At 43.8% G+C, this 20,704-nt stretch overlaps 1 protein-coding gene across 2 annotated transcripts in view; it reads right to left on the bottom strand.

Annotated features, from left to right (window-relative positions):
- Nucleotides 1-20,704, bottom strand: part of mta1 (metastasis associated 1) — a 147,833-nt gene that overhangs the window by 111,457 nt on the left and 15,672 nt on the right. For both annotated transcript variants that reach the window (XM_059953214.1, XM_059953203.1), the window contains exons 3-4: nucleotides 17,716-17,809; nucleotides 1,823-1,949 (exon numbers count right to left, since the gene is read on the bottom strand). In XM_059953214.1, coding sequence (XP_059809197.1) covers nucleotides 1,823-1,949; nucleotides 17,716-17,809 — 221 coding nt within the window. The remainder of the gene's footprint in view (nucleotides 1-1,822; nucleotides 1,950-17,715; nucleotides 17,810-20,704) is intronic.

The raw sequence follows: 20,704 nt of genomic DNA, 5'->3' as shown, positions 1-20,704 counted from the left end.
CTGACACAACACACAGCTGCTCAGCATCAGATCTCTGGGGCTAAAATAAAATCAAAAGAACTACAGATGCTGGAAATGCAAAAGGAAAATGGGAAACAGAGGAGATTCTCAAGTCAGAGTTAATGTTTCAAATCAATGGCTTGTCACCAAACTGAAATTTGTTGTTTTTTCTCCCCCCCTCTTGCCTGATATACTGTATCTCAACAGAAACACAGAAAATAGGTGCAGGAGTGGGCCATTCGGCCCTTCGACCTGCACCGCCATTCAGTATGATCATGGCTGATCATCCAACTCAGAACCCTGTACCTGCTTTCTCTCCATACCCCCTGATCCCTTTAGCCACAAGGGCCATACCTAACTTCCTCTTAAATATAGCCAATGAACCAGCCTCAACTGTTTCCTGTGGCAGAGAATTCCACAGATTCACCACTCTCTATGTGAAGAAGTTTTTCCTCATCTCGGTCCTAAAAGGCTTCCCCTTTATCCTTAAACTGTGACCCCTCATTCTGGACTTCCCCAACATCGGAAACAATCTTCCTGCATCTAGCCTGTCCAATCCCTTTCGAATTTTAGACTTTTCAATAAGATCCCCCCTCAATCTTCTAAATTCCAGTGAGTAATAGCCTAGTCGATCCAGTCTTTTTTCATATGAAAGTCCTGCCATCCCAGGAATCAATCTGGTGAACCTTCTCTGTACTCTCTCTATGGCAAGAATGTCTTTCCTCAGACTAGGGGACCAAAACTGCACACAATACTCTAGGTGCAGTCTCACCAAGGCCTTATACAACTGCAGTAGAACCTCCCTGATCCTGTACTCAAATCCTTTTGCTATGAATGCCAACATACCATTTGCCTTTTTCAACGCCTGCTGTACCTGCATGCCCACCTTCAATGACTGGTGTACAATGACACCCAGGTCTCGTTGCATCTCCCCTTCTCCTAATCGGCCACTGTTCAGAAAATAATTTGTTTTCCTGTTCTTGCAACCAGTGGATAACCTCACATTTATCCACATTAAATTGCATCTGCCATGGATCTGCCCACTCACCTAACCTATCCAAGTCACCCTGCATCCTCTTAGCATCCTCCTCACAGCTAACACAGCCGCCCAGCTTCATGTCATCCGCAAACTTGGAGATGCTGCATTTAATTCCCTCATCTAAATCATTAATATATATTGTAAACAACTGGGGTCCCAGCACTGAGCCTTGCGGTACCCCACTAGTCACTGCCTGCCATTCTGAAAAGGTCCCGTTTACTCCCACTCTTTGCTTCCTGTCTGCCAACCAATTCTCTATCCACATCAATACCATACCCCCAATACCATGTGCTTTAAGTTTGCACACTAATCTCCTGTGTGGGACCTTGTCAAAAGCCTTTTGAAAATCTAAATATACCACAGCCACTGGCTCTCCCCTATCCACTCTACTAGTTATATCTTCAAAAAATTCTATAAGATTCGTCAGACATGATTTTCCTTTCACAAATCCATGCTGACTTTGTTGGATGATTGCACCTCTTTCCAAATGTGCTGTTATCACATCTTTGGTAACTGACTCTAGCATTTTCCCCACCACCGATGTCAGACTAACCAGTCTATAATTCCCCGGTTTCTCTCTCCCTCCTTTTTTAAAAAGTGGGGTTACATTAGCCACCCTCCAATCCTCAGGAACTAATCCAGCATCTAAGGAGTTTTGAAAAATTATCACTAATGCATCCACTATTTCTTGGGCTACTTCCTTAAGCACTCTGGGATGCAGACCATCAGTTCACAGGGCTGAGACCTACAGACAGCCCTCCTGCTTGCCCTCTCCCCAGTTACCTGATGTGGGTTGCTGGTAGGGACTCCAGCTGCCGTGACAGGAAGAGCTCACGGTGCTTCAGCTGGTGCCGCTCGTTCTCAGAAAGTTCCTGCAGCTCTCCATTTTCCATCTCCTCTTCCACTTCCTCTGTGCAGAGATCAAAAACACAGGGTCAACACACTCAACTTCTGCACTTCCAAAACGTTACCCAGTTCTCAAATCAGCTCACATGTTGCCCTACCAAAAATTAACAAAACAGAAAAGCAGAGCTGTCGGCTATGATCTAGTTACCAACCAACTTCCATGTGAAGACTTGCTGCTGTAAGTGAGTCTAAATTCACACAAGATCATACATGAACCACTAGTTCTGTGTCCCTGCCTGTGAATGTCAGTTGGGTACAATTTCATCCCGTGTTTTACTTGCATCACTAGAATGGAGGAGATCTCTTGAGGAATCTGGTCTCTGCTGTCTCCCGAGGGGCAATCCCAACAGTCCTGTTCACTCCTTTCTAATTTTCCTGCACCCCTGCATCTGATTGACTCCCACATGCCCATCATTTTCCCCCATTGCACTCTTTTGCCACCTCTCCACAGAGGGAAAATTTGCTGCACATACATCAGCCAACAAAATTCAAAACTAGCGTGCTGCATTCAGATTTCATAAATGTCATTTTCTTTACACTGCAGATTGGGCGATAACTTTGTGCAATCTCTACATTCAGTCCACAGGACTGACCCTGATTGGGCGATTACTTTGTGCAATCTCTACATTCAGTCCACAGGACTGACCCTGATTGGGCGATAACTTTGTGCAATCTCTACATTCAGTCCACAGGACTGACACTGATTGGGCGATTACTTTGTGCAATCTCTGCATTTGGTCCACAGGACTGATCCTGATTGGCGATCACTTTGTGCAATCTCTGCATTCAGTCCACAGGACTGACCCTGATTGGGTGATTACTTTGTGCAATCTCTGTATTCGGTCCACAGGACTGACCCTGATTGGTGATCACTTTGTGCAATCTCTGCATTCAGTCCACAGGACTGATCCTGATTGGACGATCACTTTGTGTAATCTCTGCATTCAGTCCACAGGACTGATCCTGATTGGGCGATTACTTTGTGTAATCTCTGCATTCAGTCCACAGGACTGATCCTGATTGGGCGATTACTTTGTGCAATCTCTACATTCAGTCCACAGGACTGATCCTGATTGGGCGATTACTTTGTGCAATCTCTACATTCAGTCCACAGGACTGACCCTGATTGGGTGATTACTTTGTGCAATCTCTGTATTCGGTCCACAGGACTGACCCTGATTGGTGATCACTTTGTGCAATCTCTGCATTCAGTCCACAGGACTGATCCTGATTGGACGATCACTTTGTGTAATCTCTGCATTCAGTCCACAGGACTGATCCTGATTGGGCGATTACTTTGTGTAATCTCTGCATTCAGTCCACAGGACTGACCCTGATTGGACGATTACTTTGTGTAATCTCTGCATTCAGTCCACAGGACTGACCCTGATTGGACGATTACTTTGTGTAATCTCTGCATTCAGTCCACAGGACTGATCCTGATTGGGCGATTACTTTGTGCAATCTCTACATTTGGTCCACAGGACTGACCCTGATTGGGCGATTACTTTGTGTAATTTCTGCATTCAGTCCACAGGACTGACCCTGATTGGGTGATGACTTTGTGCAATCTCTGCATTCAGTCCACAGGACTGACCCTGAGCTTTTAGTTGCCTGCTGATTTTTTTCTTCATTTCACTGCCACTTGGATCTGCCTGCCTGCCTGCTGCCTTCCAGAATGATAGATTGAGAACCCACACTGGCTTGAGCAACAACACATCTTCTGGAGACACAAGAGACTGCACAAGCTGGAAATTTGGACCAAGACACAAGGATCTGGAAGAACTCAAGACTGATGAAGGATCTTGATCCAAAACATTAATAGTTCATTTTCCTGCATAGACGCTGCCTCACCCACCGAGTTCCTCCAGCTCTTTTATGTGTAACACCCCACCTTCTGTCTTTCGGACTCATTTCTCCAACTTTCAGTAATTTGCTCTTTCACTCTGTCTGTATCAGCACTACCCAGTTTTGCAAATTGTCAATCTGTGACTTTTATTCATTTTTTCTCTCCATCAATATAGTCTCAAGTGCTGGATGGGTCCCACAACCCTGCTATCTGCAATGCATAAACAGACAAAAGCATCGTCTGCTTCTAATTGATCCAATAATCTCACCCCTTCATTAATGCTTTCTCTGTTCTGTCCATCTCTTCCCCCATCCTCTTTGCTACTGAAAAGTAACTTCCCTTCTAATTCACCCTTCTCTTTCCACAGACATTGCCTAACCAGCTGAACAATTATGGTTGCCTTTATTTATTTCCGATTTTCATTGTCTGCAGGGTTCTCTTGCTGCATTTTCAATTAATGTTTTGGGACGAGGAACGCTAAACTGACCTCCTCTCCTCACCAATCTGTCTGTTGCAGGCTTAACTTTACAGGAGTAACAGCCAACCAGTCCATGTGGATTCAAGGGCCAACTTCCACACACACCATTATTTCATGTGGCAATACCACCCACTTAATAGTAAGATTCCAACTGAGATTGAAGAGACACTGTCACTGTGATCTACCACCTCAAGGGCTTTTAACCAGGCCACAGAGGAGTACAAACTAAGATCACAAGGGCATCGGAATTGGTAACAGATTTAATGCAAGGGCATGTGCTCTCTTTTCAAAATCAAGGCTGGTCTTATAACTCCAGTCCTTTCTCCTTTTCCTTCGTGCTAAAAAATCTATCAGCCCACTCCTGAATAAATTCAACAAGTTATTGTCCTTCACTCCAGTAGAAAAAAATCTAAAGCTTTAAAATTCTGTGAACCTTGTATCTCAAACCAAATTGGCCCACTAAGTCTTGACCACAAGTTCTCAACTTTGCATTCACAGAAAAGAATCTTTCAGGTCAACCTGGTTACGTTAGCCAAGAATTGTACACACTTCAGTGAACATACTCCTCATTGCTTTAAACTCTACAAAATACCTGTTCTTCTCAACCTCCCCCATGAAACAACTGTGTCATTTTAAGTATTCCTTTCTGTAAACAAGACCAGACCTATCCATGGTGGCACAGCTGTGCTCTGATTACAACAAGACTTCCCAGGATAAAAATAGTAAATTGTCACGACATTGTTTTCAAAGGAAGAATACCCTTGTGATAACGAGACCAAAGTTGTACATCAAACACTAGGCCATCTGACCAAAGCCCCTTGCAACCATAAGATGACTACCTTAATCCTACAACTTCAATCTCCTTAAAATATTACATGTCTTCCATTTGTTTATTGTACCTGCATATTAACTTTGATTCATATATAAGAATCCAAATTTCTGACTATAAACATCTCTGATTTCTGAATGTTTTTCAGAAATTCTGCATTTGCATTCTTCCTTTTAAAGTAGGTAACCTCACGCCTCCACATGTCATACACCATTTCCTACTTTCTTCACCATTTAACCAACCTGTGTACCTTTCTCCCAACTCCAACTTTTCTCCTCCCTTACCTGGCTCAATCTGCCTGTCATCCTTCACCTCCCCTTGGTCCCCCATTTAGCTCTGGTACCCACCCAACTCACCACTTCCCCTCTCCTCTTTATACTGGACATCTCCTCAGTCCTGCTGTAGGGTTTTCACCTGAAATGTTAACAACAGCTCTCCCCACTGCAGATGCTGCTTGATCCACTGAGTTCTTCCAGCAGACTCCATGTTTCAGCTTCCAGCATTTGCAGCCTCCTGTGTGTTGCGTATACCTTTTTAATACCTTAGCAGCAGCCCAACTTGCCACCCATTACCGTATCCCACATTTATCATCTGCAAACCAGAAAACATTATTCTTGGTTTCCTCTGTTAATGTAGTGACATAGATTGTAAACAATCAAAACCCATGTTTTTAATTTTGTGGCAACTCTATAAGCACCATTCTGATTCCTAAGTACTTATTTATTCCTAAATATTTATTCAAATTTCTGGCTAGGCTCATATATTAACCACAATCCCATGAGCATTAATAATGGTAATAGCTTCATGTGTAGCACTTTAATTATATTTTCTGAATATGCAAAACTACTTTGCAATAGACCATAAGAATTAGGCCATTCAGCCCATTGATTCTGCACCACCATTTCATCATGGCTGATCCATTTGCCCTCTTATCCTCATTCTACAAGACCATAAGACGTACAGACAGAATTAGGCCAGTCGTCCAGTTGTGCAGCAAAGAAGCAGGCTCTTTGGTCCACTACATCTGTGCTGACAATCAGGCCCATCAACACTAATCCCTTTATGCCTTGCTCATTCACGCACCTATCCTTAACTGTTGTTCCTGTTCTGCCTCCACCACCTCCTCTGACATAAACCAGCCTTCCGTGTGAAAAAACTTACCCCTCAGATCTCCTTTAAATGTTCTCCCTCTTACCTTAAACCTCTGCCCTCTGCATTTAGACATCCCCACCAGAGAAAACAGGCGCCGGCTGGCAACCCTATCTATTCCTCTCATAATTTTGTAGACTTCTATCATGTCACACCTTCATTCCAGCAAAACCAAATCCAGCCTATCCAGTTTCACTGAATTAAAGAGGGAAATCAGGAGGGCGAAAAGGAGACATGAGGTTGCGTTGGCAAATAAGCTGAAGGAGAATCCCAAGGGCTTCTACTGATATATTAAGAGCGAAAGGATAGCAAGGGACAAAAATAGTCCACCTAAGGATCAGCATGATCATCTGTGTGTGAGGTTGAGAGAGATGGGAGAGATCTTTAATGGATTTTTTTGCATGTGTATTTACTCGGGAGATGGACACAGTGTCTATCGAACAGAGGCAAGACAACATTGAGGTCATGGCATATACAGATTACAGGGGAGGAGATGCTTGCTGTCTTGAGACAAACTTTGTTGAGCAGGTTCCTAGGGCCTGACAAGGTGTCCCCTCAGACTTTGTGGGAGACAAGTGTAGAAATCGCTGGAGGACTGCTGGACAGCTAATATTGCTTAGAGTTGTTCAAGAAAGGCTCTAAGAATAAGCCAGGAAATTATAGGCCAGTGAATCTGATATCCGTAGTGGGTAAATTACTGGAAGTATTTTAAGGGACCGGATATATAAGTATTAAGATAGACAGGACTATGATTTTGGCTTTGTGAGTGGTAGGTCATATCTAACCAATCCTACAGAGTTTTTTGAGGAGGTTACCATGAAAGTGGATGTTGTATACTTGGACATTAGCAAGGTCTTTGACAAAACCCTGCAGAGGAGGCTGGTCAAGCAGGTTCAGTCATTTGCCGTTCAGGAGGTGATGACAACCGTGGTAGTAGATGCTTGCGCTCGAGTAGAGGCCTGTGACTAGTGGTGTGCCGCAGGGACCGGTGGTGGATCTGTTGTTGTTTGTCATTTGTATTAACAATCTGGACGATAATGCAGTAAACAGGATCAGCAAATTTGCGGGTGACACTGGGAGTGAGCGTGCAGTGGACATTGAGGAAGACTATCAAAGCTTGCAGCAGGATCTGGACCATCGGGAAAATGGGCTGAAAAGTGGCAGATAGAACTAAATACAGACAAGTGTGAGGTGTTGCACTTTGGGAGGACCAACCAGGGTAGGAATTACACAGTGAAGGGTAGGGCAGTGAGGAAAGTGGAAGAACAGAGGGATATGGCAGTACAGATATATAATTCCTTGAAAGGTGCTGGTAGATTGGTTTTAAAGGGATCGTTTGACACATGGGCCTTCATAAAGCAATGTTACTAGTCCCAATGTAGGGTTTTGACCTGAAATGTCAACAATTCCTTCCACATTCATAACCACCCCCTCTCCATAGAACTCAGATACACCTGCTGCGTTCCTCCAACAGATTGTTGCTCAAGATTACTCTACATCTTGGGTTGGCTTTATTTTCATCCCTTCTAATTATTGGTTTAAAGTCCCATTGGGTTAATCAGTTAACCCGTCTGGTTCATGGGACTCATTAAATGACTGGTCCAGAAATTTGAGTTCCTGTCCTCTGCATCCAAATCCATTTGTCTCTTTCCATCTTGGGCTCAGCTGGAAATTAAGAGGTTCTGTATTTTAATCATTCCAGCTGATCAAACAATCTTAGTCTAGCATCAGTCCTTAGTTCCACAAGATGCCATCTACTCCATCGTCTAAACCATCAATATACAGCATAAAAAGAAGCAGCCCCAAACACTAACCTCTACAGAACACCACTAGTCACTGGCAGCCAACCAGAAAAAATGATCCTTTTTTTTATTCCCACTTGCTATGGTTTCCATGGACCTGAGTGTTTTCAGCATTTTCTGCTTCATATTTCCAAGCACCTGCAATTTTTCTTTAATTTTCATCCATCCTAGCTCTGTGCTTACAGTTACAGCGTGGCCCACAACTAACTGAGTCAAATATGAGCTATATTGTCACAGTGGGATTCCTCCCATATCCAGAAGACTTGCAGTTTGGGATGGTAATCGGCCGCTACAAATTGCCTCTCGTACATATATAGGTGAGTGGTAGAATCTTGCAGAGCAGCAGGGAACGTGTGGATGGTGAAATGTTTTTAGTGTAAATGGGTACCTGATGGTTGGCAGGAAGTCAGTGGACCAGAGGGCCTGTTTCCGCCTGTTTGACTGTATGCATTCAAACCTGACAGCCATGTTAATTCCATATCCGACTACTATTTATCATGAACACACAGAGCAGGAGCAGGAGAAGTAAGCTATTCAGCCGCTTTCCTCTTCCACTGTTCAATAAGGTGATGGCTGATCTTCTACCTCAACACCATTTTTCAGCACTAATCCCAAAACTCGTTGATTCCTTTAATATGCAAAAATCTGCCATCTCAAATATACTGGATGACTGAGTTTCCACTGACCCCTTACACAGAAAGAATTCCAAAGACTTACTACTCCCTGAGCGAAGGGATTTCTGTTCATCTCTGTCCTGACTGGCTGACCGGTTTATATGACACTCTTTCTCCTGAGTCCGGGTATTCCAAACAAGATAAACATCATTCCTGCATCCAGACTGCCAGGCCCCAAACAAAATTTTATATGGTTCACATTCACCTCTCATTCTTAAACCCAAGAGTGCATTGGCTGAATTGAAAGGCAAAAAAAAACTGAAGATGCCATCCATCAGAAAACAGAAAATTCTGCAACATGAAATATTAATCCCGTTACTGTTGCCGTATGATGAGTGTCTCCAGCAATTTATTTTTGTTTTTATTTGAGAGTACAGGACTCATCTGCTTAATCAAGAGGCCCGAAAGTTGGGGTTCAATCCCACTCCAGAGCCAAATCCAGGCAGAGCATTAGTGTATGATATAATACGATGTGCCAGATACTGGATCAGGCAGAGTTTAAAAAAAAAGGGATTCCTGGTTTCCTGGTCAATATTTATCTCTCAATTAAATGTATTAAAATATATTCTCACTGCTGTTTGTGAGAGCCTGAAGTGTCTAATTTGGTTTATGCATTTCTTTCAATATAAAAGCAACCATACAAATGCAAAGCTCTCTGCTACATAGTGCTTTATATAACATAGCTAATTCATACTTACTATCTCAATACATACTGAAGTATTGCACCCCCTCCACACATGCACGGACAATTTGCCATCTGATTCAGATGGGGTGCTGCCACGACTATTTTTAGGAATACCAGGTGCAGCTTCTGGTACAGCCATTAACTTTGCACCAGCAATCAACTACACATTTACATTAATCCGGTTTATATTTCAAATTCTTTGCACAATCCCATCAGTTCCCTCCGCCCTGCAGCATCAACTCCCCTATACATTAGGGGCAACTTACAATGGCCAATTCATCTCCCAGTCCACCTCTTTGGGATATGGGAGGAAAGCCATCTAATCACAGGGAGTAAGTGGAAATCCCACACAAACACCACCCTTGGTCAGGACTGAACCCGTGCCTCGGGCACCAGGAGGCCGAAGCTCCACTTGTTGTGTCACTATGCAATCAAACTAAAAGGTTGGCAAGGTAAAGCTGCAATGCAGGGGGATGTACATGCATTCTAACAGCATATCCAAAGCAAAATAGAGTGCCAAGCAATCTCATAATCAACGTACGAGATCGGAGATCTGTAATTCAGTCAGAGTCATGAATGGCAGTGGTCTTCTAAGGAGCTAATGGGGGAGGAGTGTCCAAGAAGATCTTCATCTCCCATGATGACAGGCCCAGCACTTGAGTGCCAAAGTCAAGGATGATACACCCACAGCAACATCTGGGCAAAAGTGCAAAGAGAATTACCTATCCTCGATTCCTCCTGAAATCCCTACCAGTCTCCAGTCAATTTGATTCACGCCACATGAACTTAAGGAACATCCAAGAGGGCCAGTTGTGCAGCCAGACAAAGTCACAGCTGTAGTTCGGAAGACCCGTGCTCCAGAATTAGCCTTACTTGTAGCCATGTTACTTGAATATTATAAGCACAGCTACAACACTGGCATTTATCTGACAACGTGGGAAACTGTTTGGGTGGATCCCGTCACAAAAAAATCCAAATCAAACTAATTATGAGCCAGCCACTCTCAATCAGCAGAAAAACAAGAGAAGGTTTTGTCAAGCCACCTTACTCACCAACATCCTGCTCAAACCTTCAGTTTGGCTTTTGCCAGGATTTCTCAGCTCCAAATGACAGCTGAACTCGAGAAACAAGACAAGGCGAGTCTGACTGCCCTTGATCTTAAGGCAGTGTTTGATCAAACATGGCATCAAGGAGCCCTGATAAACCTGAAGTCAGTGGCCACTGAGTGGGAAATATTCAAATGCTTAAGGGTCCTGCCTCATACATACGAAGATGGATATGGTTGCTGGTAGTCATCCCAGCTCAAGGACACTCATGACAGCGTTGTAAGCCCTTAAATGTTCCCACAATGACCTTCCTTCCATGGTAAAGTCAGTAATGAAGCCATTCACAAATCTTCCAACAACTGCAGCAGCCATGTCTGCACGGAACAAAACCCAAGCATAACTAACAAGTGCAGGTAACACCAAGTGCTAGCCAATTACCAGCTTCAACAAGAAAGAACTCATCACCTTCTCTTACTGCATTACCAGAAAGTACTGTCAGACATGCCTGTGCTTAGGGCAGCAATTATCTCTGGTGGTGTCCAGGGCTTCCTTCATCAAGTCAGTAGCTTCTGTCACTACTGTCAACCAGCAAGTCTTGGGTGGAGACCCGGGAATACTGTTGCACTCAGATGTAGGAGGATTCTTCACTGCTGTTTCACTAACTGTTTTGTTATATCAGTCTGGGCTGCTACCTGGAGGACTGGTGGACTGGCCTCTGCCCTTTGACCTGTTTGGAATGGGTGACCAGACACATTAATACTGTGGGTACAAGAACAGGTCCAATTCTGAGTCTTCTGTGCCAAGTCACTCACTCATGAAGTCCCAAGACTTTCCATGCATCAACTCAGGAATAGAATATCTCCAGATACCAGGACGAGAACAACTGGGGAATAAAAGAACACATTCATGTGCAAGGTAGACACACGAATTAGAGAAACGGAGGAATATGGATCCAACTTGATTGGTAATCCCTCCATTAACTGAGCGCTGTGGCTGCAGTATACCCCATCTACAAAATACAATGCATTTACCTGCTCAAGCTACCTTGACAGTACCAGCTAAACCCACCACCTCTAGCACCAGGATAAGAACAGCAAAACCAAGAGACCACCACAAACTACAAGCTCCCTCCACTCATTTGGAAATATATCACTATTCTTCATCACCACTGGTTTACAATCTTTGCCCAAAAACATTATAGAAGAGGATAAGACTGATTTCAAGAAGGCAATTTACCAACACCTTCTCAAGAGCATTGACTGCTGGCTTTGATAGTGACACACAGATCTCAAAACTTAAGTAAAATATATGTTTGCAGATAACTATACATGGGACAGTGAGGAAGAAAGTTGTGGGTGACCGGATGACACGAATGAACCGATAGAACATGGAACAATACAGCACAAGAACGTGCCCTTTGGTCCGTGATGTCTGAGCTGAACGTGAGATCAAATTAAACTAAATCTCGTCGGCCCACACATGATCCATCTCTTCATTCCCTGCATATTTAGTCTGCCTGAAAGCTGCTTAAATGTCACTATCATATCTGCTTCAACCACATCCCTTGGCAGCCTATTCCGTGCACCTACAATTCTCAGTGTCGGAAGTTTTGCCCCATCCATACCCCTCAAACTTTCCCCCACTCGAATCCGGACTGCCCACCCTTATCTGTGTCTCTCATGAGCTTATAAACTTCTATCGGATCTCCCTTCAGCTCCTGACGCTCCAGAGGAAACAACCAAAGTTTATCCAACCTCTCCTTACCCTCTACAGCAGGGTTTCCCCACCCTGGGGTTCACAGACCCCTTCCTTAATGACATCGATCCATGGCATAAAAAAGTTGGGAACCCCTGCCCTGAAGTGGCTTTCCAACTCATACTCAATGCCCTAACCAATGAAAGCAGGTAGGCAACGTGTCTTCTTTATCACCGCTTATCACACTATCTACTTGCGTGACCACTTTCAGAGATCTATGGACTTGGACGCCAAAATCCCTCTGTACATCAATTGATGGTCCTGCCATTAACTACACACTTCCCCTGTACATTTGACCTCCAAAGGTGCAACACTTCCCCGGATTAAACTCTATTTCCCACTTCTCCGACCATATCTCTAACTAATCTAAATCCTGGGAGATCCTGCTTTCTCTGGCGGACCGAGCGTAGGTATTCAGCAAAACAGTCTCCCAGTCTGCATCAGGTCTCACCAATATATAAAAGGCCACACTGGGAGCACCGGACACAGTATACCACACCAGCCAACTCACAGGTGAAGTGTTGCCTCACCTGGAAGGACTGTCTGGAGCCCTGAATGGTGGCAACAAAGGAAGTGTGAAGGCAGGTGTAGCACTTGTTCCGCTTACAAGGATAAGTGCCGGGATTGAGATCAGTGGGAAGGGATGGGGGATACGAATGGACAAAGGAGTCACGTAGGGAGTGATCCCTGCGGAAAGCAGAAAGAGCGGGGGAGGGAAAGATGTGCTTGGTGGTGGGATCCCATTGGAGGTGGCGTAAGTTACAGAGAATTATACGTTGGATCCGGAGGCTGGTGGGATAGTAGGTGAGGACAAGGGGAACCCTATCCCTAGTGGGGTGGCGGGCAGATGGGGTGAGAGCAGATGTGTATGAAATGCAAGAGATGTGTTTGAGAGCAGAGTTGATGGTGGAGGAAGGGAAGCCCCTTTGTTTAAAAGAGAAAGACATCTCCTTCGTCCTGGAATAAAAAGCCTCATTCTGAGAGCAGATGCGGCAGAGATGGAGGAATTGCAAGAAGGGGATGGCATTTTTGCAAGAGACAGGGTGGGAAGAGGAATCGTCCAGGTAGCTGTGAGAATTCATAGGTTTACAGTAGACATCAGTTGATAAGCCGTCTCCAGAGGTAGAGACAAAAAGATCAAGGAAGGGAGGAAGGTGTCGAAAATGGACCAGGTAAATTTGATGGCAGGGTGAAAATTGGAGGCAAAGTTAATGAAGACAACGAGCTCAGCATGCCAATGCAGTCGTCGATGTAGCGAAGGAAAAGTGGGGGACTGATACCGACACCTCCTTCCCCTTTCTTGATCCTCCCCTTCCTCCACCATCAACTCTGCTCCCAAACACATCTCTCCCATTTCACACACATCTGCCCTCACCCCATCCGCCCGCCACCCCACTCGGGATAGGGTTCCCCTTGTCCCCTGTCCTCACCTACCACCCCACCAGCTTCCATGTCCAACATATAATTCTCCGTAACTTCCGCCACCTCCAATGGGATCCCACCACCAAGCACATCTTCTGCTCCCCCCCCCCTTTCTGCTTTCCACAGGGATCGCTCCCTAAGCGACTACCTTGTCCATTCGTCCCCCCCATCCCTTCCCATCGATCCCCCTCCCGGCACTTATCCTTGTAAGCACTAAGCGAGCAATAAAGAAAGGGAAGGTAGATTATGAAAATAAACTAGCACAAAATATAAAAGTGGATAGTAAAAGTTTATATTATTATATAAAACAGAAGAGAGTGGCTAAAGTGACCACAGGTCCCTCGGAGGACAAGAAGTGGGGTTTGATATTGGGTAATGAGGAAATGACAGAGGTTTGAATGACTATTTTGTGTTGGTCTTCATGGTGGTGGGCACGTTCATATGCCAAAGGGAGATGTTAAGGATGTGATTGAAGGTAAGGACCTCGAAACAATAGCTATCACTAAAGAGGTAATGTTGAGCAAACTTATGGGCCTGAAGATAGGTAAGTCCTTTGGTCCTGATGGAAGAAATGGCAAAAGTTATACTAGAGGCTTTGGTGATAACTTACCATAATTCTCTGGACTCTGGGCAGGTCCTGGCAGATTGGAAGAAGGCAAATGACACACCACTGTTCAAGAAAGGATGTAGGCAAAATACAGGTAACTATAGGCCAGTTAGTTTAACATCTGTAATTGGGAAAAAGCTTGAAGATATCATTAAAGAAGAAATAGCAAGAAGAAATGGATCCATCAGGCAGACACAACATGGATTCAGCAAAGGCAGGTCCTATATGACAAACTTACTGAAGTTCTTTGAGAATATAACTGGGTCAATGCATAGAGGGGAACAGATGGATGTTATTTACTTTTTCCAGAAGGTGTTCGAAAAGGTGCCGCATGAAAGACTTATCCATAAGATAAGGATGCATAGATTTGGGGGTGATGTATTAGCGTGGATAGACCATTGGTTAACTAATAGAAAGCAGAGAGTTGGTTACATGGGTGTTTCTCTGGTTGGCAATCAGTGGTGAGTGGTGTGCCACAGGGGTCAGTGCTGGGCCTGCAACAGTTCACTACATACATTAACAATCTGGAAGAGGAAGTTGATTGTAGTGTATCTAAGTTTACTGATGACACTAAATTGAGTGGGGAAAAAATTGTGCAGAGGATACGGAAAGTCTGCAGAGAGATTTAGATAGATTAAGTGAGTGGAGAAGGGTCTGGCAGATGGAATACAATATTGGTAAATGTGGGTCATCTACTTTGGAAGGAAGAATGGAAGAGCAGATTATTATTTAAATAGTAAAAGATTGCAGCATGCTGCTGTGCAGAAGGGAGTGCTTGTGCATGAATCACAAAAGGTTGGTTAGCAGGTGCAGCAGGCTGTCAAGAAGGCAAATGGGATGTTGGCCTTCTGCTAGAGGAATTGAATTTAAGAGCAGGGAGGTTATGCTGCAACTGTACAGGGTACTGGTGAGGCTGCACCTGGAGTACTGCATGAGGTTCTGGTCTCCTTACTTGAGGAAGGATATAGTGGCTGTGGAGGTTCAGAGGAAGTTCACCAGGTTGATTCCAGGGATGAGGAGGTTAGACTATGAGGAAAAACTGAGTTGTCTGGGACTGCACTCACTGGAATTCAGAAGAATGACAGGAGATCATATAGAAACATATAAAATTATGAAAGGATAGATAAGAAAGAGGCAGGGAGGTTTCCACTGGTAGGTGAGACTAGAAGGAGGGGACATAGCCTCAAGATTCGGGGGAGTAGATTTAGGATGGAGTGAGGAGGAACTCCATTTCCCAGAGAGTGGTGAATCTGTGGAATTCTCTGCCCAATGAGGCAGTGGAGGTACCTCAGTAAATATACTTCAGGCAAGATTGGATAGATTTTTGCATTGAAGGGGAATAAGGGTTATGGGGAAAAGGCAGGAAGGTGGAGATGAGTCCATGGTGAGATCTTACTGAATGGTGGAGCAGGCTCAGCGGGCCAGATGGCCGAACCCTGCTCCTGTTTCCTATGCTCTTATGTTCAGTAGCCTGGATTCAATTCTGTCCTCCGGTGCTGTCCACGCAGGTTGAGCTGATACTCACTATGACCACTTAGCTTTCTGCCCACATCCCAAAGATATGTGGGTTGGTAGGACAAATGGCCACAATGCCTCCACAGTGATAGGGCAAGTGAAGTAGAGTGAAGTTATCCCCTCTGGTTCTAGAGCCTGAAGGTTGAAGGATAATAACGGTTTCTAAACCTGGTGATGTGAGTCCTGAGGCTTCTGTACCTTCTTCCTGATGATAGCAGTGAGAAGAGAGCATGACCTGGGTGGGGGGGGGGGGGGGGTCCCTGATGATTGATGTAGCTTTCGTGCAACAGCGTTTTGTGTAGATGTGCTCAATGGTGAAGAGAGCTTTACCATTGATGAACTGGGTCATTTCCATTACTTTTTGTAGGATTTTCCATTCAAGGGCATTGGTGTTTTCATACCAGGCTGTGATGCAGCCAGTCAATATATTCTCCACCACACATGTATAAAAGTTTGTCAAAGTTTTAGATGTCATGCCAAATCTCCGCAAACTCCAAAGGAAGTAGAGGTGCTTCCTTGCTTTCTTTGTAATTGGACTTACATGCTGAGCCCAGGACAGGTGCTCCAAAATAATAACCCCTAGGAACTTACAGTTGCTAACTCTCTCCACCTCTGATCCTCGTTTCCCTCTCCTGAAGTCTATGAACAGTTCTTTGGTCTTGCTGACATTGAGTAAGAGGTTGTTGTGGCGCTGCTCAGCCAGGTTTTCAATCTCCCTCCTATATGCTCATTCAACACTGCCTTTGATCTGGCCTATGACAGCAAGCTTGAACATGGCATTGGAGCTGTGCTCAGCCACATAGTCATTAGTGTAAAATGAGTAGAGCAGGGGGCTAATACACAGCCTTGCTCACCTGTGCTGATGGTGGAGGAAATATTTTTGCCAATCCAAACTGACTGGGGTCTGCAACTGAGGTATGCATGACCCAATTGCACAAGGAAGTACTGAGGCCAAGGTCTTGGAGCTTAATGATTAGTATTGAGGGGATGATGGTACTGAATTCTGCGCTGTAGTCAAACCTGATGTATGCAGCTTTGCTGTTCAGCTGTTCCAGGGTTGAGTGAGGAGCCAACGAGGTGATGTTTGCTGTAGACCTGTTGCTCCAGTCGGCAAATTGCAGCAGACCTAAGTTGCTTCTCGGGCAGGAGCTGATATGTTTCATCACCAACCGCTCAAAATACTTCATCACTGTAGATGTGTTACTGGGCAATAGTCATCGAGGCAGATCAACGCGTTCTTCCTGGGCACCAGTATAACCGAAGCCTGCTTGAAGCAGGTGGATAGCACACAGTCAAAGTGAGAGGTTAAAGATCTCAGTGAACATGCCAGCCAGATGATCAGCACAGGTCTTTAGTACCTGGCCAAGTGCTCATCTGGGCTGGATGTTTTTTGTGGGTTCACTTCCTGAAGGCTGTTCACCCTTTGGCTTCAGAGACTGAAATTACAGGATCATCGGGGGTTGTGGGAGTTCATGATGGTTCCTCCAGGTTTTGACAGTCAAATCGAGCGTAGAAGGCATTGAGCTCATCTGGAAGTGAAACCCTGCTGTCTCCTACGTTGCTTGATTTAACTTTATAAGAGGGATAGCATTCAAGCCCTGCCACACCTGCCAAGCATCCTTCCTCAATTCAAGTTTGGTCCTGCATTGTCTCTTCACCCGTGAGATGGCTTTCCGGAGGCTGTACCTGGACCTCTTATAACTTTCTTGACAATTACCTCACCGGTGTTCAGCTTGGCTCTTGACCTTATTTAAAATTTCACTCCAAACATAAACATCAAAATTCTAGCAGCAGTGTCTTTGGGACTAAAGCAACACCACAACAAGTGTGACATCGAGGAGGAATAATACCACTGTGAAAAACCTGGGGAACGCATCTCTCCACCAGCTTTTCAGAGTGGTGGGACAGGCTTTGTAGACAATGTCATATTAAACATTTACATTATGTTAAAACGCTTACTTGCATGTTTGTCGGCAAGTGCAATCAGACTGCTCGAAATGTCTCGTCTCCGGTAGAAACACACACACTTTGCTTCCACATTGCCATTAACAGTCTAAAAAGGTGAAAGAGAGTGAAGAGAATTAGATCATGTAAGTGTATTGTAGAAAGTGTTTCACGCACATGCCAGTGATAATAAACCCGATTCCGATTCTGATTCTGAAAATAGTGACAAAAGGGCTCCACGGACAAGCAACTTGTAGAAATGCTACAACAGTAGTTCACAAACTTTCTTGGGTTAACATCTCTTTTGCTCCCAGTCCACATTCCCCAACACACCCTTCTCCCTTTCTGGCCATTATAAAAACAACAAAGGATTTTGATTTACAATGCACAGTAAATAATTATATCTGAGGAAGAATGGACAATAATATGGAGGTATCAATGGAAGTGTACCAATTCACAGAAATGGAGGGAGTTTGGATGGAAAAACTTGATAAGATATTTTATTACACACACTCAGAAATCCCATTATGTTTGCTGGAGAAATTGTGGAAATCAAAATGCAAATCATTATCATATTTTTTGAGACTGCCCTGTTATCAAAAACTATTGGAGGGGTATACACAATGCCCTACAAGACATCTTTAAATGTGAAATACTTTTAGAGAGTAAGACCATATATTTTGGATATATACCTCAAGAATGGTTGAAAAGAGATAAATATTTAATGAATATACTGTTGGTGGCTGGTAAAAAGACTCTTACTAGGAAATGGTTATCACAGGAGAGCCCAACTTTAAACGCATGGATGGAAATTACAATGGGCATTTACAAAATGGAGAAGATAACAGCATGTTAATCATAAGCTGGAACAATTTGATTCATACTGGGAAAAGTGGTTTAACTACATAATGCCTCATAGGCCTGATTTTATTCTCACAAATCAATGAATCTGTTGTAAAAAAAAATCACTCCCTACTTGTACATAGTTCTTGCCTTTTGCTTGTTTTTACTTTCCTCTCTTTTCTATAAGTGTATATCTCAGATAAATACTTTGTGGAAATTTGTGATATATATGATTATATGATATATATGTACAATGTCTGAAATACATCTTATGGAAATGTTTGATGATGAACTTCAATAAAAAAAAATTATAACAGCAAATTCAGGGCAGTAACAAATAGTTGTAAAAATTGTTCAAATCTGTTTAAAGCTGCAAATAAAATTATTTCTTTATTTAATTACTTTAAAAACAATTTTCATCAGCAATTTTAGAGCATACATTAGTAGTGCAACTAGTCGCTATTTCATTGCTTTTTGAGCTTTCAGAGAGATGGCTGGGCTTGGTGCAGTGATATCAGCTTCTCAGCATCATCATGAATGTCACTGAGAAGGAGTCTCAGATCCCCACATTCAGTAACTTGCAGTCTGTTTCGTTGCTTTGAAAGAAGTTGGGCGACTGCACTGAAACCACGCTCCACTAAATATGATGTTGGAAAGCAACATTTTGACATTTTTCCACAGTGCAGTATAGCATTCAGAGATTGCTTTCTGCAACCAAAAGTCTAAATATGATTCTCTGAAGCTCAGCTTCAGCTCAGTCATTTCGTATCAAGATCAATTCCTTCTCCATCCTGCCTGTTAATTCCTCATTACAAGTATTACAAGCAGCCCAGAGCATATTGAGGCGACTGAGCCTAATGTTTGGATGTTTTAACTCTACTCCTCAGCTTTTTAGAATTTTTTCACACAACATAATCATTAGCTACTGTTGGCTGCTTGGTTCTGGTACAAGTCCATATTTCAGACACTCCACACTATACAGGGCCCTGGTAGAAGACTTTGTGAAATGGTGTAAGCTGAATCATCTGCAGCTCAACATCAGTAAGACAAAGGAGATGGTGATGGACTTTCAGAAGACTAAGCCTGCACTGCTGTCTGTTACTACCGATGGTGAGGATCTGGACACAGCGAGGATCTACTAGTACCTGGGGTTGCACCTAGGTGGCAGACTTGAGTGGAGCACCAACACAGGCTGTTTTCAAGAAATGGCAGAGTCACCTCGACTTCCTGAGGAGACTCAAGCCTTTGGAGACTGCAGGCCTCTCCTTCACATGTTCTACCAATACATTGTTGCCAGTACAATCTGCTATGCAATGGCATAACACAGGTTATGTCTAATCAGTAAACTGATTAGAAAGGCTCTGGTTCAATTACAAGTGTCAAACTGGACACACTGGAGGCCGTGGTAGAACAAAAGATGCTCTGGAAAATCCTGGCAATTCTGTACAGTGTTTCTCACCCTCTGCATGCCACCTTGGCTGAACAGAGGAGCACTTTCAGTAATAGACCAAGACTGTGCTGTTCCAAAGAGCGCTATACGAGGTCACTCTTACCTTCGGCCATTAGACTCTATAATGAGTCAATCTATAGCTGGAGCAACGATGACCCCCTCCGGTTAAACTCTTCGAGGTAACTTATTTTCTATTCTTTCTTGCTTCTCTTCTAATATTCGTATATCTGTGCACTTGTAATGCTACTGTGACACTGAAATTTCCTTTGGGATCAATAAAGTATTTATCTATACTCTCTACACTTCTCCTTTCGGTCTGCTTCTGCCTTTATCCTTATGGATTAACAAGCACAGTCAATGCCTACTGTTTAAGTGCAACCTCAAGCACTGCAACTAATAAACGGAAAAGTTATGACGTCATCAGAGCTCAGGCAAAATTTGACTCACTGCCTGAAGCTACATAAAGTGGGGTAGTGGGGTTGTGCCATGGCATCGAGAAATGTGGTCAAGACCATTCTAAAGGGCAGATTCTGAAATTTACCCCACTGAACATCATGCCCTAATTCACAGAAACTGCATGATTAGAGTATGGGAATCGTATTAGCTGACACTGTACTGCGGTAATGAACAGCGATAATGCGTGGGCTGGGCCCGGAAATAACACGATCTCTTCAGTTCAGATTTCTCATGATATGCCTAATACAGAAGTGT

The sequence above is a fragment of the Hypanus sabinus genome, chromosome 2 (assembly GCF_030144855.1).
Source record: "Hypanus sabinus isolate sHypSab1 chromosome 2, sHypSab1.hap1, whole genome shotgun sequence".
In the NCBI taxonomy this organism is placed as follows: Eukaryota; Metazoa; Chordata; class Chondrichthyes; order Myliobatiformes; family Dasyatidae; genus Hypanus; species Hypanus sabinus.
The sequence above is the reverse complement of the archived record's forward strand: the minus strand, read 5'-3'. Positions and strand labels throughout refer to the sequence as shown.